General features: G+C 41.9%; 1 protein-coding gene across 1 annotated transcript in view; it reads left to right on the top strand.

The window, feature by feature from the left end:
• The window catches only part of coro2ab (coronin 2Ab), a 38,497-nt gene extending 12,549 nt beyond the window's left edge, over positions 1–25,948 (top strand). The window contains exons 10-11 of the mRNA XM_067447099.1: positions 8,365–8,552; positions 25,259–25,948. Of these exons, the coding sequence (XP_067303200.1) occupies positions 8,365–8,552; positions 25,259–25,462 (392 nt within the window). The 3' untranslated portion in view covers positions 25,463–25,948. The remainder of the gene's footprint in view (positions 1–8,364; positions 8,553–25,258) is intronic.

Below are 25,948 nucleotides of genomic sequence, written 5' to 3'. Positions count from 1 at the left end.
TTGCTTTGGAGAAAAGCGTAATTGTTGTTTTAACGATGTGTGATCTGACATTATCGATTATATCCCTCACACACACACCCATAGTGTGTGTGTGTGTGTGTGTGTGCGCGTACACTAGGGATGTAGTCTTGAAGATAAGACGCTCACTGCATGTATTTTTAATAAATATCACAGAAAGATAACATGAGAACAATTGTGATATTGATTCCATACAAGTTTACTAAACAATAATTTAATAAATGACATTTTAGACACCATATTGCCCATTTTTACTCTATTTCGCCATCGAGAATAGTTCAAAACAAAGTCACAGCGCTGTAATCGCGTCTCTGAGCAACACACTGTTTTCTTTACTAAATGAATCATCTTTTTGAACAAATCATTTGAATCAATGATTCAGTGAATAAGAGAGATTAATAAAGTTAAATGATTCATTCCTGAATGAATCAGTCGTTGGAATGAATCGGTTGAATCACAATGACTCGCTCATTAACAGTGACTTGCTGCTTTTAGTTTCACATTTAAAAAATCTTTTCACCTTTAAATAATTTCAAATATCAATAATCAACGTTGTGTTTAAAACATCAAAACGTTATTTATGCATTACTGCAGGTTATTTGTCAGCTCTAAGCTCATTTAACAGTAAAGTGTAAATGCACTTCAAATGCAGCTTCTGTCTCCATCGCAAAGATTAATTTTGTTGATACTCATTTAATTTGATTGGTAACAGCCCTATTGTGTCTTATTATTACAGTTGAATGTGATTAAATGCGTGAAATTAACACAAAAAATTATGCATCCATATAATTAGGTTAAAGAATTTACCTTTTATTACAACTGAATTTGATTAAATTCAAGAAATTATCACAAAAGATGATGCATCCAGGTATTTTTTTTTACCTGGGCAATGATTAAAATGTTTAATCGCGATTAATCGCACGATTTTCTGTGTTTAATCGCGTTTAATCGCAGTATGCGAAAAATTCAATAATGAATACAAAAGTGCAATAACTTATGGTTTGCAAACACTTTAAACAAATAAGGTGCTTTCTACAGCAGTATAAAGTTAGTAACAGTTACAATATTTCTTGTAAATATCAACTTAAACATTAATTTAATCAAATTAAATTAAACTGGTGGTCTACATATATTGATTGTGTAGTAATATTCTCATCAGTGTTCTGTCAGCTTTAACATCGGCCGACTTTAATCTGCATATTTGTGATATTCACCCCAGGGCGTTATTTAATTTTATAAAGGCCATTTTTTATAAAAGGCCATATTAAATGTGTGCATCATCTTTCCTGTTAAACTCTTACATTTGATTAATAAATTCAGTTATAAGAGTAAAGACACTACAGGCTGTTACAAATCAAATTAAATAATTTAAACTGCAAAAAATACAGCTGCAATAAATAATGTTAAAAGATTGATGTTCTCAATAAAACATGCAATCATACTTATAAACATAACCGCCAATAGGGGGCAGCGAGTGATCGTCTTCATGAGCGAGTCATTGAGTCGTTTATTCAAATGATTCATTCAAAACACTGAATCATTCAGTAACAAAACACCGCACTGAGTGTTGCTTTCCTCTGGAACTATTTCCGTCGGTGAAATGGAACAGAAAAGGTTGTCTGGATCTAAAATGTAAGTAACTTGATATTAATTAGGCTACTGTTTATTGAACTAGGCTACACCATTCATGCTACACAATTCACGAATGCAAAGTCGACTTGTGTTATTAACAATATCATAAATCATAAATATCAACAACTACAGAAGCTCAGTTTTACCCCAGTATGTTTCTTCTGTGAGTTTATATTGCTGCTCAATTGTTTTAATTTCAACGCGACTAACGTACCAGAGGCAGAGATACACTCATCAATCGCTGTTTACATCGAATATAATAAAAACACCCCAAAAATCTGAATCATTCTTGCGTTTCTGGTTATTTTATTATTTTATTTGTCCCAGACGAAGTATGTCAGCCCTTGGTTGAGGCTACAGACAGCGCTGTCTTCTCCTGACCAATGGTTTGTCTGTGTGTGTATTCTCCTGACCAATGGTGTGTCTGTGTGTGTATTCTCCTGACCAATGGTTTGTCTGTGTGTGTATTCTCCTGACCAATGGTTTGTCCGTGTGTGTGTTCTCCTGACCAATGGTTTGTCTGTGTGTGTATTCTCCTGACCAATGGTTTGTCCGTGTGTGTGTTCTCCTGACCAATGGTTTGTCTGTGTGTGTATTCTCCTGACCAGTGGTTTGTCTGTGTGTGTATTCTCCTGACCAGTGGTTTGTCTGTGTGTGTATTCTCCTGACCAATGGTTTGTCTGTGTGTGTATTCTCCTGACCAATGGTTTGTCTGTGTGTGTATTCTCCTGACCAATGGTTTGTCTGTGTGTGTATTCTCCTGACCAATGGTCTGTTTGTGTGTGTATTCTCCTGACCAATGGTTTGTCTGTGTGTGTATTCTCCTGACCAATGGTTTGTCCGTGTGTGTGTTCTCCTGACCAATGGTTTGTCTGTGTGTGTATTCTCCTGACCAATGGTTTGTCTGTGTGTGTATTCTCCTGACCAATGGTTTGTCCGTGTGTGTGTTCTCCTGACCAATGGTTTGTCTGTGTGTGTATTCTCCTGACCAATGGTTTGTCTGTGTGTGTATTCTCCTGACCAATGGTTTGTCTGTGTGTGTATTCTCCTGACCAATGGTTTGTCTGTGTGTGTATTCTCCTGACCAATGGTCTGTTTGTGTGTGTATTCTCCTGACCAATGGTTTGTCTGTGTGTGTATTCTCCTGACCAATGGTTTGTCTGTGTGTGTATTCTCCTGACCAATGGTTTGTCTGTGTGTGTATTCTCCTGACCAATGGTTTGTCTGTGTGTGTATTCTCCTGACCAATGGTCTGTCTGTGTGTGTGTTCTCCTGACCAATGGTTTGTCTGTGTGTGTGTTCTCCTGACCAATGGTTTGTCTGTGTGTGTATTCTCCTGACCAATGGTTTGTCTGTGTGTGTATTCTCCTGACCAATGGTTTGTCTGTGTGTGTATTCTCCTGACCAATGGTTTGTCTGTGTGTGTATTCTCCTGACCAATGGTTTGTCTGTGTGTGTATTCTCCTGACCAATGGTTTGTCTGTGTGTGTATTCTCCTGACCAATGGTTTGTCTGTGTGTGTATTCTCCTGACCAATGGTTTGTCTGTGTGTGTATTCTCCTGACCAATGGTTTGTCTGTGTGTGTGTTCTCCTGACCAATGGTTTGTCTGTGTGTGTATTCTCCTGACCAATGGTTTGTCTGTGTGTGTGTTCTCCTGACCAATGGTTTGTCTGTGTGTGTATTCTCCTGACCAATGGTTTGTCTGTGTGTGTGTTCTCCTGACCAATGGTTTGTCTGTGTGTGTATTCTCCTGACCAATGGTTTGTCTGTGTGTGTGTTCTCCTGACCAATGGTTTGTCTGTGTGTGTATTCTCCTGACCAATGGTTTGTCTGTGTGTGTGTTCTCCTGACCAATGGTTTGTCTGTGTGTGTGTTCTCCTGTCCAATGGTTTGTCTGTGTGTGTATTCTCCTGACCAATGGTTTGTCTGTGTGTGTATTCTCCTGACCAATGGTTTGTCTGTGTGTGTATTCTCCTGACCAATGGTTTGTCTGTGTGTGTATTCTCCTGACCAATGGTTTGTCTGTGTGTGTATTCTCCTGACCAATGGTTTGTCTGTGTGTGTATTCTCCTGACCAATGGTTTGTCTGTGTGTGTGTTCTCCTGACCAATGGTTTGTCTGTGTGTGTATTCTCCTGACCAATGGTTTGTCTGTGTGTGTATTCTCCTGACCAATGGTTTGTCTGTGTGTGTATTCTCCTGACCAATGCTTTGTCTGTGTGTGTATTCTCCTGACCAATGGTGTGTCTGTGTGTGTATTCTCCTGACCAATGGTTTGTCTGTGTGTGTATTCTCCTGACCAATGGTGTGTCTGTGTGTGTATTCTCCTGACCAGTGGTTTGTCTGTGTGTGTATTCTCCTGACCAATGGTTTGTCTGTGTGTGTATTCTCCTGACCAATGGTTTGCCTGTGTGTGTATTCTCCTGACCAATGGTTTGTCTGTGTGTGTATTCTCCTGACCAGTGGTTTGTCTGTGTGTGTATTCTCCTGACCAATGGTTTGTCTGTGTGTGTATTCTCCTGACCAATGGTTTGTCTGTGTGTGTATTCTCCTGACCAATGGTTTGTCTGTGTGTGTGTTCTCCTGACCAATGGTTTGTCTGTGTGTGTATTCTCCTGACCAATGGTTTGTCTGTGTGTGTATTCTCCTGACCAATGGTTTGTCTGTGTGTGTATTCTCCTGACCAATGGTTTGTCTGTGTGTGTATTCTCCTGACCAATGGTTTGTCTGTGTGTGTATTCTCCTGACCAATGCTTTGTCTGTGTGTGTATTCTCCTGACCAATGGTTTGTCTGTGTGTGTGTTCTCCTGACCAATGCTTTGTCTGTGTGTGTATTCTCCTGACCAATGGTTTGTCTGTGTGTGTATTCTCCTGACCAATGGTCTGTCTGTGTGTGTATTCTCCTGACCAATGGTTTGTCTGTGTGTGTATTCTCCTGACCAATGGTCTGTCTGTGTGTGTATTCTCCTGACCAATGCTTTGTCTGTGTGTGTATTCTCCTGACCAATGGTTTGTCTGTGTGTGTATTCTCCTGACCAATGGTCTGTCTGTGTGTGTATTCTCCTGACCAATGCTTTGTCTGTGTGTGTATTCTCCTGACCAATGGTTTGTCTGTGTGTGTATTCTCCTGACCAATGGTTTGTCTGTGTGTGTATTCTCCTGACCAATGGTTTGTCTGTGTGTGTGTTCTCCTGACCAATGGTTTGTCTGTGTGTGTGTTCTCCTGACCAATGGTTTGTCTGTGTGTGTATTCTCCTGACCAATGGTTTGTCTGTGTGTGTATTCTCCTGACCAATGGTTTGTCTGTGTGTGTATTCTCCTGACCAATGGTTTGTCTGTGTGTGTGTTCTCCTGACCAATGGTGTGTCTGTGTGTGTATTCTCCTGACCAATGGTGTGTCTGTGTGTGTATTCTCCTGACCAGTGGTTTGTCTGTGTGTGTATTCTCCTGACCAATGGTTTGTCTGTGTGTGTATTCTCCTGACCAATGGTTTGTCTGTGTGTGTATTCTCCTGACCAATGGTTTGTCTGTGTGTGTATTCTCCTGACCAATGGTTTGTCTGTGTGTGTATTCTCCTGACCAATGGTTTGTCTGTGTGTGTATTCTCCTGACCAATGGTTTGTCTGTGTGTGTATTCTCCTGACCAATGGTTTGTCTGTGTGTGTATTCTCCTGACCAATGGTTTGTCTGTGTGTGTATTCTCCTGACCAATGGTTTGTCTGTGTGTGTATTCTCCTGACCAATGGTTTGTCTGTGTGTGTATTCTCCTGACCAATGGTTTGTCTGTGTGTGTGTTCTCCTGACCAATGGTTTGTCTGTGTGTGTGTTCTCCTGACCAATGGTTTGTCTGTGTGTGTATTCTCCTGACCAATGGTTTGTCTGTGTGTGTATTCTCCTGACCAATGGTGTGTCTGTGTGTGTATTCTCCTGACCAATGGTGTGTCTGTGTGTGTATTCTCCTGACCAATGGTTTGTCTGTGTGTGTATTCTCCTGACCAATGGTTTGTCTGTGTGTGTATTCTCCTGACCAATGGTGTGTCTGTGTGTGTATTCTCCTGACCAATGGTTTGTCTGTGTGTGTATTCTCCTGACCAATGGTTTGTCTGTGTGTGTATTCTCCTGACCAATGGTTTGTCTGTGTGTGTATTCTCCTGACCAATGGTTTGTCTGTGTGTGTATTCTCCTGACCAATGGTGTGTCTGTGTGTGTATTCTCCTGACCAATGGTTTGTCTGTGTGTGTATTCTCCTGACCAATGGTGTGTCTGTGTGTGTATTCTCCTGACCAATGGTTTGTCTGTGTGTGTATTCTCCTGACCAATGGTTTGTCTGTGTGTGTATTCTCCTGACCAGTGGTTTGTCTGTGTGTGTATTCTCCTGACCAATGGTTTGTCTGTGTGTGTATTCTCCTGACCAGTGGTTTGTCTGTGTGTGTATTCTCCTGACCAATGGTTTGTCTGTGTGTGTGTTCTCCTGACCAATGGTTTGTCTGTGTGTGTGTTCTCCTGACCAATGGTTTGTCTGTGTGTGTATTCTCCTGACCAATGGTTTGTCTGTGTGTGTATTCTCCTGACCAATGGTGTGTCTGTGTGTGTATTCTCCTGACCAATGGTTTGTCTGTGTGTGTATTCTCCTGACCAATGGTTTGTCTGTGTGTGTGTTCTCCTGACCAATGGTTTGTCTGTGTGTGTATTCTCCTGACCAATGGTTTGTCTGTGTGTGTATTCTCCTGACCAATGGTTTGTCTGTGTGTGTGTTCTCCTGACCAATGGTTTGTCTGTGTGTGTATTCTCCTGACCAATGGTCTGTCTGTGTGTGTATTCTCCTGACCAATGGTCTGTCTGTGTGTGTATTCTCCTGACCAATGGTTTGTCTGTGTGTGTATTCTCCTGACCAGTGGTTTGTCTGTGTGTGTATTCTCCTGACCAATGGTTTGTCTGTGTGTGTATTCTCCTGACCAGTGGTTTGTCTGTGTGTGTGTTCTCCTGACCAATGGTTCGTCTGTGTGTGTGTTCTCCTGACCAATGGTTCGTCTGTGTGTGTATTCTCCTGACCAATGGTTTGTCTGTGTGTATTCTCCTGACCAATGGTTTGTCTGTGTGTGTATTCTCCTGACCAATGGTTTGTCTGTGTGTGTATTCTCCTGACCAATGGTTTGTCTGTGTGTGTATTCTCCTGACCAATGGTTTGTCTGTGTGTGTATTCTCCTGACCAATGGTTTGTCTGTGTGTGTATTCTCCTGACCAATGGTTTGTCTGTGTGTGTATTCTCCTGACCAATGGTTTGTCTGTGTGTATTCTCCTGACCAATGGTTTGTCTGTGTGTGTATTCTCCTGACCAATGGTTTGTCTGTGTGTGTGTTCTCCTGACCAGTGGTGTGTCTGTGTGTGTATTCTCCTGACCAATGGTGTGTCTGTGTGTGTATTCTCCTGACCAGTGGTTTGTCTGTGTGTGTATTCTCCTGACCAATGGTTTGTCTGTGTGTGTATTCTCCTGACCAGTGGTTTGTCTGTGTGTGTATTCTCCTGACCAGTGGTTTGTCTGTGTGTGTATTCTCCTGACCAATGGTTTGTCTGTGTGTGTATTCTCCTGACCAATGGTTTGTCTGTGTGTGTATTCTCCTGACCAATGGTTTGTCTGTGTGTATTCTCCTGACCAATGGTTTGTCTGTGTGTGTATTCTCCTGACCAATGGTTTGTCTGTGTGTGTATTCTCCTGACCAATGGTTTGTCTGTGTGTGTATTCTCCTGACCAATGGTTTGTCTGTGTGTGTATTCTCCTGACCAATGGTTTGTCTGTGTGTGTATTCTCCTGACCAATGGTTTGTCTGTGTGTGTATTCTCCTGACCAATGGTTTGTCTGTGTGTATTCTCCTGACCAATGGTTTGTCTGTGTGTGTATTCTCCTGACCAATGGTGTGTCTGTGTGTGTATTCTCCTGACCAATGGTGTGTCTGTGTGTGTATTCAGGGGCAGTGAGCAACAGCCTTTGAATATAAAAATAAATAACTGCGTTAAAGCACGATAAAATAATTGTTGGCGTTAATTAATAAATCGTTAACGCGATAATACTTTAGAAAAAATACTTTTAAACGTATTGCACTGTAAAAAAAATGTTTTTTGTTGGTTTAACTTAAAAAAATAAGTAACCTGGTTGCCTTAAAATTTTGAGTTTATTGAAATTAAAAATTTGAGTTGATACAATGAAGGATATTAGTTTAATAAATAGAAACTCAAAATATTATTGTATCTGAACCACATAAAAGATGTGATAAATCATGAAAATATCACTATTTGGCTGCGTCATCACAAATAAAACACACACACAATTACCCAATATGCTTACAAAATCTGTTAATAAAATTTTAATAAAGGTTGCCGAATCTCAAAAAAATTTCATTGTATTAACTCAAAATTTTAATGCAACTAGGTCACTTTTTTTCTAAATAATTTTTTACAGTGTGGAAAAGATGATATCGGTCACTGCTGTGAACTGACCTCCACACAGAATATGAAGAATATCAAACCTTTAGGAGTCAGCCGATCACAATAACACACTCAGCAAAATATCGTCAAGTTATCGTTATGGAGAAAATCCCAGAAAATATCGAGATATAATTTTTTGTCAATATCGCACACCCCACCGCTAAATTCATACATGTAAATGCTCGGTCTTTCATGCTACTGCGCACATAAATGTTGTTTTGGTTCCTCAGGGCCGCTCCTGATGTCTCTGAAACCTGGAGCTGAAGCGGAGACTGAAGCAGAGACACCAGCCAATCAGGACACAGAACAGCCTCCTGACATCATCGCAGGCTTGCAGGATTGGGCGGAGGACGACACCCACAGCCACGATTGGATCTCCTCATCTGCATCCGATCTGAGCCGGACCGAACCCTCGCAGGTCAGACGGACACATGGCTCATGTGGTTCCTCACAGGTCAGAGGTCGTAACCATGACCATAATAAACGTTGTGAAATAAATACCTTATATAGTATTAACACCAGAGGCAGGCTATCTGCAGATTTAACCCTCTGTTCCTCTTCGTTTAAGGGTCACACTTGTCCTCTTCCCGGTCAAAACTGACCGGAGCCTTAAAATTTAACCACCACCACCACCTATTTTTCTCCATTGAAAACAATAAAAAAAATGTCGTTTTTTATTTATTTTTCAATTAAAACAGTATTTCATGTTAAAATAGAGACAGGGCAGTCAAACAAATTTTTTTTGAAGGTAGTTATTGCCCTCTGGTGGCAGTAAAAGAAGAAAAACGGATGTAATGCCCTGTTATGACCACTAGGTTCCTATATAACTCTATATAAAGTGGCTTATATGTTTTTAAATATAAATACTTATTTTTATTAAGTTGTGAATTTGGATTTATACTTAGACATTCTCAAAGACTACTTTTTGTCAGGGTTTAGATTTTTAATTTTCTTATGTTGATTTGAATGTCAGTTTTTGCATTACTTTTACTACATTCTGTCACGGTTCATGGATTCCCTGTCTCACTCTTGGGTGCGTGTTAAATGTAGGTGAGGGCGGAGCCTGGGATTGGCTCATCACGCACCTGTGGCTGATCACCTGCACCAGCTGCAACTCATCACCTTCACACTATTTAGTCTCTCTGTTTCTCTCTTGTCTTTGTCAGAGCGTTGTTGGATGTTTCCCCTTGTGTCTCCGTGTTGGTTGTCGTTTCCCCCTTCCGTGAAACGCTGGATCCCTTCCCGGAATACCTGTACCGACCTCCCGAGTCACAGCTGCTCACAGCCTGCCCGTGTCGCCAAACAGAGCCTCTCTCACTGCTCCGTCTTATCCGGACTTCTTCAGTGTTCTGAGTTTTGACTTCTGTGACACTATTCTGTCAATAAACTGAGTTACTTGCAATTGAATCCTGCCTCTGTGAATCCGTTACAGAACGCTCTGACCAACCATGGATTCAGCAAGTATCAACGCCCTACTGACCAGCAGCAACGAGAGACTGGACCAGCAGGAGGCGAACTTAACTGCCACAGGACAGGCAGTACACACCTTGGTGGCACGGGTGGCCGAGCTGACCCAACAGATGCAACAACTCGTCGGTCCCACTGTGCCCGACCCACCGCCGATTCCCCACACACCATCTACATCGCGGCAACCGGAACCACGTCTGCCTACCCCTGAGAGTTATGCCGGTGAGAGCAATTATTGCAGAGCCTTCCTTACCAAGTGTTCCTTGTTTTTCGCTCTTCAACCGCAGACTTTCAACACAGAAAGATCCAAGGTGGCATTCATCCTCACCCTGCTCTCCGGACGAGCCGCACTTTGGGGAACGGCGGTGTGGGAGAATCAACATCCTTGCTGCTCCTCGTTCCAGACGCTGGCGGCAGAGATGAGAAGGGTGTTTGACCGAGCGGTGACCGGAAGAGAAGCGGCACGTCAACTCGCAGAGCTCCGTCAAGGTAACCGCTCGGTCTCGGACTATTCCATCGAGTTCCGCACCCTGGCCGCCGAGTGCAAGTGGAATGAGGAGGCACAGTGGGACATGTTCCTGCATGGGCTGGCTGACCGCATCCAGAAGGAGATATTCACCATCGACCTTCCGGAGAGGATTGACGGTCTCATTGACCTTGCGTTGAGGGTGGACGCTCGTCTGAGTCGGCTGAGGTCCAGGATGGAGCCTCAGCATGGGAGTGTCGAATGCCCTCAGGCCAGCGCTACGGATGCGGTCAGCTACACCTTCGACCCGGAGCCCATGCAGGTGGGTCGAGCTCGGGTCTCCCGGGAGGAGAAGGCAAGACGGAGATCCCGTGGTCTTTGCCTGTACTGCGGCGGGAACGGACACCTGCTAGACTCCTGCCCGGTAAAAGACCACGCCCGGCGGTAAGAGGAAGGCTACTGTCGGGCGGGATCTCCGTGGAAAAGACCTCATCCTCCACTCTCCTCCCGGTGAGATTGCTGTGGGCAGCTCAGGATTATTCCAGCCTCGCCCTCCTCGACTCGGGAGCGGAAGGTAACTTCATTGACTCTGCCCTCGCTCATAAACTCAACATACCCATCATTGCACTCAAAAACACCATTTCTGTCAACGCACTCAACGGACAAGTTCTCCCTGACATTTCATTCACCACTGAACCACTTACACTGATCACTTCCGGCAACCACACTGAACGCATTTCATTTTTCATCCTGGACTCCCCTTTGGCTCCCGTTGTCCTCGGTCACCCTTGGCTGGAGTTACACAATCCAAGGGTTGACTGGGGACAAAACTCTGTGTCTGCGTGGAGTGATAAATGTTATGAGTCTTGTTTGGTGTCTGCTTGTTCGTCTGTTTCTCGTTCTGTTTTTCAGAGTGAGACAGTGAATCTGTCTAACGTGCCTCAGGAGTACCTCGACCTGAAGGAAGTGTTCAGTAAGTCCCGAGCTGCTTCTCTTCCTCCGCATCGTCCCTATGACTGTGCTATAGATTTACTCCCAGGTAAGTCTCCGCCTAAGGGCAAACTATACTCTCTTTCTATTCCAGAGAGGGAGGCCATGGAGAAATATATTTCTGATTCTCTAGCCTCCAAATTCATCCGCCCTTCCTCTTCTCCAGCGGGGGCGGGGTTCTTCTTCGTGGGGAAGAAGGATGGTTCTCTGCGACCTTGCATTGATTACCGAGGGCTGAATAACATCACGGTAAAGAATACCTATCCTTTGCCGTTGATGTCTTCAGCTTTCGAGAGGTTACAGGGAGCATCCGTCTTCACGAAGTTGGACTTACGTAACGCTTATCATTTGGTTCGCATCAGGGAGGGGGATGAATGGAAAACCGCATTTAACACCCCCAGGGGGCATTTTGAATATTTGGTCATGCCTTTCGGCCTTTCCAACTCCCCAGCGGTTTTCCAGGCACTCGTCAATGATGTGTTGAGAGACATGGTCGACCAATTCATATATGTCTACCTGGATGACATTTTGATTTTTTCTTCGTCTCTCCAGGAACATGTTCGACACGTCAGACGAGTGCTTCAGAGGTTGCTAGAGAATGGGCTTTTTGTCAAGGCGGAGAAATGCGCTTTTCATGCACAGTCTGTTCCTTTTTTAGGGTACATCGTGTCATCGGAGGGAATGCGCATGGATCCCGACAAGGTTAAGGCTGTGATGGATTGGCCAAGTCCAGATTCCCGTAAGGCCCTACAGAGGTTTCTGGGGTTCGCCAATTTCTATCGGCGTTTTATTCGCAATTTCAGCCAACTAGCCGCACCTCTGACTGCCTTGACCTCTCCCCGAACGACGTTCAGGTGGTCCGATACAGCCGAGGCTGTATTCGCCAAACTCAAAAGCCGCTTTGTTTCGGCTCCCATCTTAGTCGCCCCTGATTCCACACGTCAGTTCGTGGTAGAGGTCGACGCGTCAGAGGTGGGGGTAGGAGCGGTTCTTTCACAGCGCTCTCCCTCAGATGACAAGATGCACCCGTGCGCGTTTTTCTCCCATCGTCTTTCTCCTGCCGAACGCAATTATGACATTGGTAACAGAGAGCATCTCGTATTTTTGATGCTTCCGAACGCCGGTTACTCCCGAGTGTATTTTGCCAGAGAAGATAGTTATCTCTACACTCACATGGGAGATCGAATCGAAGGTCAAAGTGGCCTTAGAAGGGGTAACGCCCCCGCCTGGCGGCCCACCGAGTTGTTTGTTCGTTCCGGAGGGGTTAAGATCCGAGGTCCTCAAATGGGGTCACTGCTCCAACATTGCTTGTCATCCAGGGGTAAACCGCACTTGCAGTTTAATAAAGCAACGATTTTGGTGGCCACTTATGGCTCGCGACATTCGCAGTTTTGTTTTGGCTTGCTCGGTCTGTGCGGTTGGTAAGACATCTAACCAACCTCCCCATGGGTTACTTCAGCCGTTGTCTGTTCCTTCGAGACCCTGGTCCCACATCGCTCTAGATTTTGTTACCGCCCTCCCGCCCTCCCAGGGCAAGACGGTCGTTTTGACCGTCGTGGACCGATTCTCGAAGGCAGCACATTTAATTCCCTTGCCCAAATTACCCTCAGCCAAGGAGACAGCGGTATCTGTAGTAGACCACGTCTTTCGGTTACATGGCCTCCCGATGGACGTGGTCTCCGACAGAGGTTCCCAATTTGTGTCCAAATTTTGGCAGGAGTTTTGTAAATTACTAGGAGCCACGGTTAGTCTGTCTTCGGGTTATCACCCCCAAAGCAACGGTCAGACCGAGAGAGCCAATCAGGATCTGGAAAGAGTGTTGCGATGTTTGGTATCCAAGAATCCTTCATCCTGGAGCCAGCAACTCTCTATGGTTGAGTACGCTCATAACTCGTTACCAGTGTCATCTACGGGCCTTTCGCCATTTGAGTGTAGTGTAGGTTACCAGCCACCTATTTTTCCTAGTCTGGATTCCGAGGTCGCGGTCCCCTCTGTTCACGCCTTTATCCAGAGGTGTCATCGCACATGGACCAGAGCCCGTGAGACTCTGCTCCAGGTGGGAGCGCGCACCAAGGCTAAAGCCGATCGCCACCGGTCTAAGCCTCCCGTTTACGTCGTCGGTCAAAAAGTGTGGCTTTCTACCAAGAACATTCCTCTCCGCTCCGTATCTAATAAACTTGCTCCCAAATTTATCGGCCCGTTCACTGTCACCAAGATCATTAGTCCGGTGACAGTCCGCCTCAAACTCCCTCCGGCGTACAGGAGGATTCATCCCGCCTTCCATGTATCCAAAATCAAACCTGTTTTTCACTCCCACCTTAATCCGCCAGTCCCGGTTCCCCCACCGCCGCGACTCGTAGATGGGGAACCAACTTATTCGGTTAATCGCATTCTGGATTCTAGACGGAGGGGACGCGGTTTCCAGTACTTGGTGGACTGGGAAGGTTACGGTCCGGAGGAGAGAAGTTGGGTTCCTGCTAGGGACATTCTGGATCACTCCCTTATTGATGATTACAATCAACAGGTAAGGTCGGCTGGGAGCGTCAGGGGACGCTCCTAGGGGGAGGGGTACTGTCACGGTTCATGGATTCCCTGTCTCACTCTTGGGTGCATGTTGAATGTAGGTGAGGGCGGAGCCTGGGATTGGCTCATCACGCACCTGTGGCTGATCACCTGCACCAGCTGCAACTCATCACCTTCACACTATTTAGTCTCTCTGTTTCTCTCTTGTCTTTGTCAGAGCGTTGTTGGATGTTTCCCCTTGTGTCTCCGTGTTGGTTGTCGTTTCCCCCTTCCGTGAAATGCTGGATCCCTTCCCGGAATACCTGTACCGACCTCCCGAGTCACAGCTGCTCACAGCCTGCCCGTGTCGCCAAACAGAGCCTCTCTCACTGCTCCGTCTTATCCGGACTTCTTCAGTGTTCTGAGTTTTGACTTCTGTGACACTATTCTGTCAATAAACTGAGTTACTTGCAATTGAATCCTGCCTCTGTGAATCCGTTACACATTCAAACCTGAGCACAGAGGAGAACATTTTGAACATATAACATTAAAATTCAATAATAATGTGACAAAAATGAACAGGTATGTTTTATCACTGCATAATAGATCTGATTTTAACCTCTTATTTGAAACTTTTGGCTCAATTTGACCACATTGATAACAGCCAAACCAGTTCATTTGTTTGTGTATATTATTGTGGTTTGTGTCTGTGTGTGTCTGAGCGTGTTTACATGTGTGTGTGTGTGTCTGTTTTGAAGTCTTGATGTTTTAGAGTGTAACCTCTTCCTTGTTGTTTTTGCTTTTTTTAATGCTTTGTGGCTGAATTATTGATTTTGTTTCACACATTTGCAAAAATGTGCTCTGTGTTCTAGTCGCACTATTCATATGTGTGTGTGTGTGTGTGTGGGGGGGGGGGTCTATTTTGCACTTTTGATATTTTAGAGTGTCACCCCTACATTGCTATGCACTTTTTACTGGTTCATGGCTTATTTGTGGTTTGTATCACCAAAAGAGTTTTTGTGTTTTTGCGTATTTCCCATTAATTTCCTAAGGCGGTCATTTTTGACCGCGAAGGAGACAAGTGTGACTATTTATTTTTACGACCATTTAACATATCTGAATCACCTCCTTGCTTTTTGTGTGTGTTCACATAGCTAATGCAACAAAAGTCACCAAGTGTCATCCCATTCTGCTAAACCAAAAGAAATTAAAATTTCAAACCGTAAAATGTTTCGGTCATTTTTGACCGAAGAGGACCAGAGGGTTAAGAGGTTTTTTAGACCTTTTTAAGACCATTATGAATTAAATTTAAGACCTATATCGCACAATAAAAAAAACATATTCACAGAATCACTAAATTACTTGCAAAGCAAATTAAATTATTTAAATTGAACTATTAGTAGACTTGCACTTATTCATAGCATCCCACCAGGATTATATGTACACGTTAGATTTTTTTGGTGTTTTAAGATCAAAATTATTATAATTTTTTATTTTGTGGTGGTCACTTATATAATATATATAATATATAATTATTATATATTATAATAATAACCATGACCATGATGCACAGTAGTCATATATGGCAATAAAACAAACAAAATGCATGAATCTTGTTTAGTATTAGCTACAAAAACGTGCTGGTCCAGTGGTGTGCTATCTATCTTTAATAACACGATAGCTTAGGGTCGGAAAAATGACCAAAATCTTTAAAGTAAACCACAGCAATGTGCTCTTTAGTACACTGTAAAAAAATATTTAGAAAAAAAGTTACCTGCTTGCCTTAAAATTTTTAGTTCATTGAAATTTAAATTTTGAGTTAATACAATGAACATTTTTTTGAGATTCGGCAACCTTTATTATAATATTATTAACAGATTTTGTAAGCATATTGGGTAATTGTGTGTTTTATTTGTGATGACGCAGCCAAATAGTGCTTTTTTCATGATTTATCACATTCTTTATGTGGTTCAGATACAAAAATATTAAGAGTTTCTATTTATTAAACTAATTTCCTTCATTGTTTCAACTCAAATTTTTAATTTCAGTAAACTCAACATTTTAAGGCAACCAGGCTACTTACTTTTATAAGTTAAACAAACAATTTTTTTACAGTGTATAAGTAAAAAGTTGTAAAGTAATTAAGTAGGCTAATCAAGCAATTGGTCAGTAATAAAACATATACTTATAAACAACTGACAAAAAGACAAAAAAAATAATATAACACAAAGATACATATCTACAAACAGTGCTCTACGTGTTAGTGCCGTTTTCCCCGTTTGTGTTGTTGTTTGTGTAACATTTACACACAGACAAGAGCTATATTAGTTTGCTTTCACTTTGAGAACTTACTAATGCACAGATCCGGTACTTACTGACACGTCCAACACTTTTTTACTCAAGTTAGGTTATGGACATATGCATAATAATGTGTGTGTTTGATCGTTCAAAGTGTTAATAAGCCTAAAAAATATATTCTGTACACTCGCTCGAGCGCTGACAGGCAGCAAACACACGCCGTCTGAGGCTGTCGTGGTTTACATCACTTTTATTAACTCTTTTTAGTGCTATCGGCTATATCATACTTTTATTTGGTCATTATGTAAGATGATGAGAAAGATTCGCGATCGCAGAACTGGAGGAATCGTCAGCTGAAGAATAAAATCCGTTTTATGCGTCTGTGGGGTACGATCTGAAAGAGGCTTGTGCCAATAACACGAAAGCTGATTGGCCGCGATATAAGATGGATGTTAGCCTTATTTGTAGTTGTAATACAGCGAACAATAGTTGGACTAGCGAAAGAAAGAACTACAACACCACGGAATAAACACAAACACACACACGCACTGTGGGAGCATTTTAATGAGCATTAGAGGTAGCGTTACATGGACGTAGGCAAATTAAGACCTGCTTAGCATTATTTAAGATCTAGAACTCAATGCTTCCACGAATTTAAGACTTTTTAAGGCCTTATATTTTGATTTTGAAATGAAAGACTTTTTAAGACCCCGCTGGGACCCTGAGAGCTGGACAAAGCACACAACTTCATTACTGGAGTAAAAGTACTGCTGGTCAAATATTACTCCGTTACAAGTGAAAGTTGTAAAAACAGATTTTTACTGCAGTAAAAGTACAGAAGTATTTGTTTTCAAAAGTACTTCAGTATCAAAAGTAAATGTCCTTCTTTATGTCGCCTCATTATTGTATTATAGTTGTATAAATGCACATTATGCCATCATGGTTTAAGCCAGTCAGTGACGCTCCATCTGACATACTAGCATACGACTAACTTAAACTCATTTAAATACTTGTAGAAAAGTTACAAAGCTCTTTATAAAGCTTACCTTATAAAGTTACTCTTTTGTTACTCTTCTTACTTAGTAACAAAATTACAAAGTAAGAAGAGCATTTTTTGCAGTGCCCATAGGTGGGGTACAGTGTAACATGAGAATATCACAGATTAAAATTGTATCTGATATAATAGAAAGAAAGAAATATATATAAATAGTCAGAATGCAAGAGAAACTCGTAATAACGAGAAATAGTCAGAATGCGAGTTAAACTCGTAATAACGAAAAATAAAGTCAGAATTGCGAGAAACTCATAATTAGGAGAAATAGTCAGAATTGCGAGAGAAACTCATAATTACGAGAAATAGTCAGAATTGCGAGAAACTCATAATTACGAGAAATAATCAGAATGCGAGTTAAACTCGTAATAACGAGAAATAAAGTCAGAATTGCAAGAAACTCATAATTACAAGAAATAGTCAGTGTAGTGGGTATATAGGGATATATCCACTTTGGTGGCTGAACAAAAACAAGCCTTGACGCTCACTTTCCAACGTGTTCAAACGAAAAAATATTTATTACAAAAAACTGCGGATATCCAAAATCAAAAAACCAAAAGATCAAAGTATCAAAAAAATAAAGGATTAACAAGATATAACTAGGATTGAAGAAGTCTGTCTGTTAGGCCATGAGGTCAAAGACTGCCACTTCCTGTTCTGGCCACGCCCTCAGAGGAAGTCCCAGGTCCTTTATTCCAAAGGCCTCAGCCTCTCCAGCTTCTACCCCTAGATGGCACCAACTCACATAACATTGAAAGTTAATTAATTAATTATTTAACACATACATTAGTTCTATTTAGCTAAATTCTATTTTAGCTCCTACAATCCGGCCCCTAAATGGCTTAAGCTTAACCTTAAGCATTTACTTTTATTTACAAAAGGAGCTAAAAATGATCTTTAATTCAACAATAACAAGTGAAAATAAAGAAATATATACTTTCCTTTTATCTGATCTTTATTGATCATCTTCTTTTAATAATAGGCACAGCTTTGTGATAGGCCGCTCTATTATGCTTGTCTTTGTCTGGATTTTGACTGACCGGACCATCCCATGTGAATCAGGTTTTGTTTCTAGTATTCTTGCAAGCGGCCATGATGCACGTGGAGAACTAGGGTCAACCACCACCACAATATCTCCAACTTGGAGATTAGTTCTTGCTTTAGACCACTTTTGTCTTTCTTGCATTAGTGTCAAATACTCCTGTGTCCATCTCCTCCAGAACAAGTCTGCCAAGTATTGCACTTGTTTCCACCGGCGCCTGGTGTACGAGTCAGATTTGGAAAACTCACCGGGAGGTAGGACGGGTTGTGAGTTATGCAAGATAAGGTGGTTAGGTGTAAGAGCCTCCAGGTCGAAAGGGTCAGAAGATACAGTGGTGATAGGGCGGTTGTTAAGAATTGCCTCAACTTCACAAAACAATGTCTGGAGACTCTCGTCGTCTACAACTTGTTGGCGTAGGAGAGAATTTAAGACCCATCTGGCTGACCTGATTAGTCTCTCCCATACACCACCATGGTGAGAAGCCCCTGGTGGGTTGAAACTCCAGTCGATTCCCCTTTTGAGCATGGCGTTTTGAATCTTACTGCTGTTCAGATTAGTGAAAGCTTTTTTGAGTTCTCTATATGCACCTACGAGATTGGTACCATTGTCAGACCAAATATGTTTTACCTGGCTTCTCCTACATATGAATCTTCTTAAAGCATGGATACAGGAGTCAGTGTCCAGGGAGCTGGCCATTTCAATATGAACGGCTCTGGATGATAAGCATGTAAAAAGTACGCCATATCTTTTGATACAACTTCTTCCTCTTTTTGTTTCTATTGGACCAAAATAGTCCATTCCCACATTTGTGAATGCTGGAAGATCTGGTTGAGTTCTTTCTTTTGGCAAATTAGCCATCTTTTGCTCCTCGGTTTTGCCTTTCAGGCGTCTACATGACACACATTTAGAAATTATTTTTCTTGCTGCTGTGTTGCCATTAATGATCCAGAATTTCTTACGCAACTGGGCAAGAATATAATTTCTTCCACAGTGCCCATACCTTTCATGGATGTGGCGAAGTAACAAATAGGACGTGTGAGAATGTTTCGGAAGAATGATGGGATGCTTCATATCTTCCGACATTGTCGCCCTTGACAGTCGTCCTCCTACTCTCAGTAATCCATCCTTTATTATTGGGTCAAGTTTGTAGAGGGTACTCCTTTTTAAAACATTGTGTGGGGTAACTTTTAATTTCTCAAGTTCATTTGGGAAAGCTTGCCTTTGAGTATAGGATACGACTGCTTTCTCCGCTCTCCCAAGGTCTTTCATTGCTAGAAACTGACCACCAAGTGTTGATCTGAAGATAAGCAGCTGGGAAGCCAATTTACCATGGCTAGAACGAGTGCAGACATTAGTGGACAGTTCCTTCCTTTTTGTAGCGAGAGCTAGCAGGTTGTCTCCAAGCTTCTGGTACCAAGCAACAGCTTTAAGCAATCTGGTCCAATCTGAGAAGTAAGAGAGAAGTTTTTGAGTAGGACTCTGTTCATTTTGAGTAACCATGTTACACACTATGGCAAAACCTTTGACCTCTGGGTCATCCTGTCTGATTGGCTCTTGTTTATACACTTCTGTAGGCCAACTGTGTTCTGGTTGCCAGAGGAATTTAGGTCCACATATCCATCGTTTACTTTCCAGAAACATCGGTATGCTCAGTCCCCTGGAGGCATCATCTGCGGGATTATCTCTGCTGGACACATATCTCCATTGTTGGGTGCTGGTGTTTTCTCTTATGAATGATACTCTATTGGCAACATAAGTGTGAAATCGTGCACTGTCACTGGCTATGTACTTTAACACTGCCTGACTATCCGTCCAGAATAGTGACATTTTCAATGGAAGTTGCAATTCTGACCGAAGCATCTTGTCTACTTTGACAGACAACACAGCAGCTGCCAACTCAAGTCGTGGTATTGTCAACTGCTTTAAAGGGGCTACTCTTGCTTTTCCAATCATGAAAGACACCTGAATGTTACCTTGCTCATTGGTCATCTTGATGTAACTTACAGTTCCGTATCCAAGTTCGCTGGCATCAGCAAAATGATGTAACTGAAAGGACTGAGGCTCCCCGAATCCACTGGGTTTTTTACAGCGTGGCACACTGAAGGCTGCCAACTTGGGTAGGTCATGAATCCAACTAAGCCATTGTCTAGACTGAGATGTGGATACCGGCTTGTCCCATCCATAGCCTTCTTTGCATAACTGCTGTAAGAATTGTTTGGCTGGAAGAGTGAGGGGTGCTAAGATTCCAAGAGGGTCAAAGATAGAGCTCACCATAGAAAGAATACCTCTACGGGTATGGGGCTTTTCATTCAGTGTGATGTTAAATCTAAAGGTGTCATCTTCCACGTTCCACTGGAGTCCCAAGGCATGGTCGACTGGTAGCCTGTCCTTGTCTAAATCTAAGGACCTGATGTTATTCCCTCTATGCTCCTCCTCAATAGCAGACAAAACAGTTCTACTATTACTCACCCACTTGGTGAGTTGAAACCCTCCCAAGCTGCACAAATCCACCAGGTCTGATCTCAGTTGAACTGCTTCCTGTGCCACGGGCAGAGATACTAGACAATCATCAACATAAAAATTATGCATGACTGTATTGGTTACCTGAGCTCTAAAATGACGGTTGTCTTCTGCAGTTCTTCGCAAGGCAAAGCTAGCACAGCTAGGAGAAGAGACTGCTCCAAACAAGTGCACTAACATACGATGGTCTATAGGACTTTGCTCAATGTCTCCTCCTGGCCACCACAAGAAGCGTAGGAAGTTCACGTCTGCTTTTGAAACTCTAACCTGGTGGAACATAGATGTTATGTCAGCCATCATTGCGACGGGCTCTTGACAAAACCTAATCAAGACTCCAACCATTGAGTTGGTAAGGTCAGGCCCTTGCAGCAGTTCTGTGTTCAGAGAGACACCTTGATATGTTGCACCATAGTCAAACACAACTCTAAGTTTATTCTTCTTAGGGTGGTAGACTGCATGATGTGGAATATACCAGGTTCTTCCTTCCACTTGATCTACCTCTTCCTGTGGGACCACCTCAGCATATCCTGTATTTATCATGTCATTGAGAAAAGATGTGTACTCTTTATGGAATGAATCATTTCTTTTGAACTTTCTTTTTAGACTCAGAAGACGTTGCATGGCCACATAACGGTTGTTGGGCATTAACACATCATCTTTCCTAAAAGGCAAATTAAGTGTGTAGTGTCCATCCAATAGTGAGACTGACTCATTTGCAATTTTAAGAAACTTTTTGTCATCGAATGACATTTCACGTTTTTCATCTGAAGCCTTTTCGTTAAAGTCATGATTGTACTGACTAATCAGCAGCTTTTCCAGATTTGCTACAGAAACTCTATTTATGGCAACAGAGGGACAGTCAGTACATTTACTGGGCTCTCCTCCTCTTACAGGTCCATTGACTACCCATCCAACCAACATCTTGACTGCATAAGGGCCCTCACCTTGACTGTTTATGATCTCCCATGGTTCTATGACCTTCGAGGCATTGGTTCCTATTAGTAGCTCAATGTTACCATCAATCTCAGGGATATCAATTTTCTGCAGGTATGGCCATCTAGCAAGATCCTTTTTTGTGGGTATGTTTTCCGTGGTGACTGGCATCTCCTTTTGCGTGAACACATCAGGCAATTGTATAAAATTATTTTTATCCAATCCAGAAATCTCTAATCCTGTAATTACATTAGTTGGCATGGACTTCTCATGACTCATTGTTTTCAACAGGATATTGATTCTTTTACCTTTGACATTCAACTGAGACATCAGACGCTCTGTACAAAAGGTAGCAGAACTTCCTGGGTCTATGAAAGCGTAAACTGGGATAATCTTGTCACCCTTAACAGCTTTGACTTTTACTGGAACCACTGAAAGGACATTATCATTTAGACCGGCCCCAATATGCCCCTGCCCACCAGCTGGTCTCATAACAGCAGAGGAGTTCACGGTTTCTTTTGTGTCAAGTGTCTTTTCTGGATTTACCTTTTGCTCGATGTGGAGGACACTTGGGTGCAGTTTAGAACATGATGCACAGGTGAGTCTCTTCATACAGTATTTGCTGAGGTGACCTTGACGTAGACACCCAAAACAGATTCCCTTTCCTTTGAGGAAGTCTATCTTATCACAGTGTTTCTTCTTCTTGAATAGGTTACACAGTTCCAACGTGTGATTACTGCTTTTACACAAATGGCACAAGACTCGCCAATGGCTGTCGTTAGAGGACTGCTGAGTAGACTGGGAAGCTGGAGAAGATACTCTAGTTGCAAATGTACCTCCACCAGACTTGGGCTTGACTTTAATGGGGAACTTGTCTTTAATTCTGCTTGTAGGCTTGTCTTGAATATCTCCAAATACTGGGTCTGAAGCCACTTTTATTTGCTTCTCAACAAATAGGACAAGATCTTTGAATTGAGGCCTACATTTCTGATTATCCTGAAATTCCCACACATAGGATCTCCAGCTCTCCCTCAGCTTGTAAGGAAGTTTCATGACCAGGATTTTCATGTTGGATGACAAGTTAATTTCATGTGAGTAACTCATGTCCTCCATTGCATTAAAACAGCTCCTTAAAAATATGGCAAAGGCTTGCATGGCTTTGAAATCCTCAGGTCTAATCGCAGGCCAATCTAATGCTCTCTTCATATATGCAGAACACACACTGAATTCATCTCCGAAGTTGTTTTGTAGCAGATCTCTTGCCCTTTTATAACCTTTATCTGGGGTCATATGAAGACAACTTCTTACCAGATCTCTGGGAAAGCCACTGGTATATTGATCAAGAAAGTACAACCGGTCAGCACTGCTATCTGTTTTTAGCTCAATGGCATACTCGAAAGCTCTAATGAATGGTCTGTACTTCAAAATATCACCATCAAAGATTGGAATATCTCTCTGAGGAAGACTTGAAAACTGATGCTGCTTCACTAGCAGGGATGTTATGTCATTTTGGCGTCGAAGGATGTTTACCAAGCTGTTCATATGTACACCAGAACTCGTACTTGCCTTATTGCTTTCTGAAGACCGATCTACGTGCCCGGACACGTTTGATGCACTGGCTAAGTTTGCATGGAGGTTAACTGGACCAGGTGCTTGAACGTCCTTGGTTTTCTTGGTGACTGTCATGTGGACATTCGAATGCTGCGGAATGGGCCTGGGTTTCACATCCTTGGGGCGAACACTTGGGGTTTGCTCCGCAGAAAGGGCTTTAGAGACTTTATCCAATGAAAGGAATTCACACTCTGAAGCATAACTCTTTGACGATATGTCAGAATGATAGGCACTTGTATTCCTATCCATTTGTCTTTCACTTGGCACCTTCACATGTGGCTTAGCTGTTAAGTCCGTTGCTGCTGAGGCTCCATGATGTTTACTGGCGGACATCAAGACTGCAAGCCTGGCTGACGAGGCTTCTAGCTGTGCTTTAAGTTCTAGAGCTTCACGTTTCTTCCTTAATGTTTGCCTCTCTTTGTCTAGTGCTTCTTCTCTATCTTCCAAGTCATGTTTTTCCCTGAGTGCAGCTACCTTTGCTAAAATAGCCGCTCTTTCTGCTTCCAACTGTAAACTTGCTGATGCAACTGAAAAAGCTCTTGATCTGGAACCACAACTGGAAACTTGAGATATACTGTCTTTAGGGGCAACTTCAATCTCCTGCGGATCTACAGCCCTTTCACTTGGCACAAAAACCCCTAGATGGCACCAACTCACATAACATTGAAAGTTAATTAATTAATTATTTAACACACACATTAGTTCTATTTAGCTAAATTCTATTTTAGCTCCTACAGTCAGAATTGCGAGAGAAACTCATAATTACGAGAAATAGTCAGAATTGCGAGAAACTCGTAATAACGAGAAATAATCAGAATGCGAGAGAAACTCATAATTATGAGAAATAGTCAGAATTGCGAGAAACTCATAATTACGAAAAATAGTCAGAATTGCGAGATAAACTCATAATTACGAGAAATAGTCAGAATTGCGAGAGAAACTGATAATTACGCAAAATAGTCAGAATTGCGAGAGAAACTCATAATAACTAGCATTAGTCAGAATTGTGAGAAAAACTCATAATTACGAAAAATAAATTATGAAATAATCAGAATGCGAGTTAAACTCGTAATAAAGAGAAATAAAGTCAGAATTGTGAGAGAAACTCGTAATAACGAGAAATAAAGTCAGAATTGCGAGAAACTCATAATTACGAGAAATAGTCAGAATTGCGAGAGAAACTGATAATTACGCAAAATAGTTAGAATTGCGAGAGAAACTCGTAATAACTAGAAATAGTCAGAATTGCGAGACAAACTTATAATTACCAAAAATAAAGTCCGAATTGTGAGAGAAATTCATAATAACGAGAAATAGTCAGAATTGCTAGAGAAATTTGTAATAAAGAGAAATAGTCAGAATGCAAAGGAAACTCATAATAACGAGAAATAGTCAGAATGCAAGAGAAACTCATAATAACAAGAAATAGTCAGAATTGCGAGAGAAACTCATAATAACAAGAAATAGTCAGAATTGTGAGAGAAACTCGTAATAAAGAGAAATAGTCAGAATGCGAGAGAAACTCATAATTACGATAAATAGTCAGAATTGCGAGAGAAACTCATAATTACGAGAAATAGTCAGAATTGCGAGAGAAACTGATAATTACGCAAAATAGTCAGAATTGCGAGAGAAAATCATAATTACGAGAAATAGTCAGAATTGGGAGAGAAACTCATAATAAAGAGAAATAAAGTCAGAATTGCGAGAGAAACTCATAATTACGAGAAATAGTCAGAATTGCGAAAGAAACTGATAATTACGAAAAATAGTCAGAATGCGAGAGAAAATCATAATTACGAGAAATAGTCAGAATGCGAGAGAAAATCATCATTACGAAAAATAGTCAGAATTGCGAGAGAAACTCGTAATAACGAGAAATAAAGTCAGAATTGCGAGAGAAACTCGTAATAACGAGAAATAAAGTCAGAATTGCGAGAGAAACTCATAATTACGAGAAATAGTCAGAATTGCGAGAAACTCGTAATAATGAGAAATAGTCAGAATGCGAGTTAAACTCGTAATAATGAGAAATATAGTCAGAATTGTGAGAGAAACTCGTAATAACGAGAAATAAAGTCAGAATTGTGAAAAAAAACTCGTACTAAGAGAAATAAAGTCAGAATTACAGTCAGAAACTCCTAATTTCGAGAATAACGTCTTAAAAAATGCAGCTACTGTATGTAGATCAGAAAATTTAAATTTTCACTGATTTTAAAACCCTGCCGCGTTTGACCCTCGCAGGTTTCGGATCGTCATCTGGAGGAAATTCGAGACCTGAAGGAGCAACTCAAGCAGAGAGACGACAGAATACGAGAACTGGAGATGGAGCTGCACAGCCAATCACAGCACAGACGGACAATCACAGCAGCCAATCACAGCAGAGATTATAACCATGTGGAAAACACTCCTGTGAACGGTTGTGTGTGTAAATACGGTTCATGTTGATTAATGCAGCGATATTTATTTGGGACTTAATTATTCCTGAAAGGTCCGTTCACAACAAGGACGATAACTATAAAGATAACGATAAAGTTTTAATAATCCCTCTTAAGGTCTTTGCACACTGAGTCCGATATTTTCGCATGCGTTTTTCCGTATTCGTGATCCGAAAAATGAATTACGCACAGAGACCTTGCACACTGAGTCCGATGCGTATTAATGAATGTGTTAGGGGGAAAAAACGTAAAACAAGACAAATTGACGTCTAGTGAGGATGGTTTGTTTGTCCTGAGGAGATATTGTGTTCATCCACTCCTGCGATCGCGTAGAGAGGAGAGTTTCTATCCAGCGGGATTATCCACACCGACCGATTCAAAGATTACTTTAGTGTCCGAGCTTTGTTAGCGATACTGGAGACACATATTAAAAAGAAGACCAACAATTTCCATACATCAATTGATTCCGAACAGAGACTGGCAGTATGTCTATGGA

This window comes from Pseudorasbora parva, chromosome 6 (assembly GCF_024679245.1).
Source record: "Pseudorasbora parva isolate DD20220531a chromosome 6, ASM2467924v1, whole genome shotgun sequence".
Taxonomy (NCBI): domain Eukaryota; kingdom Metazoa; phylum Chordata; class Actinopteri; order Cypriniformes; family Gobionidae; genus Pseudorasbora; species Pseudorasbora parva.
Note: the sequence above shows the minus strand (reverse complement) of the source record. Positions and strands in the feature narration are given on the sequence as shown.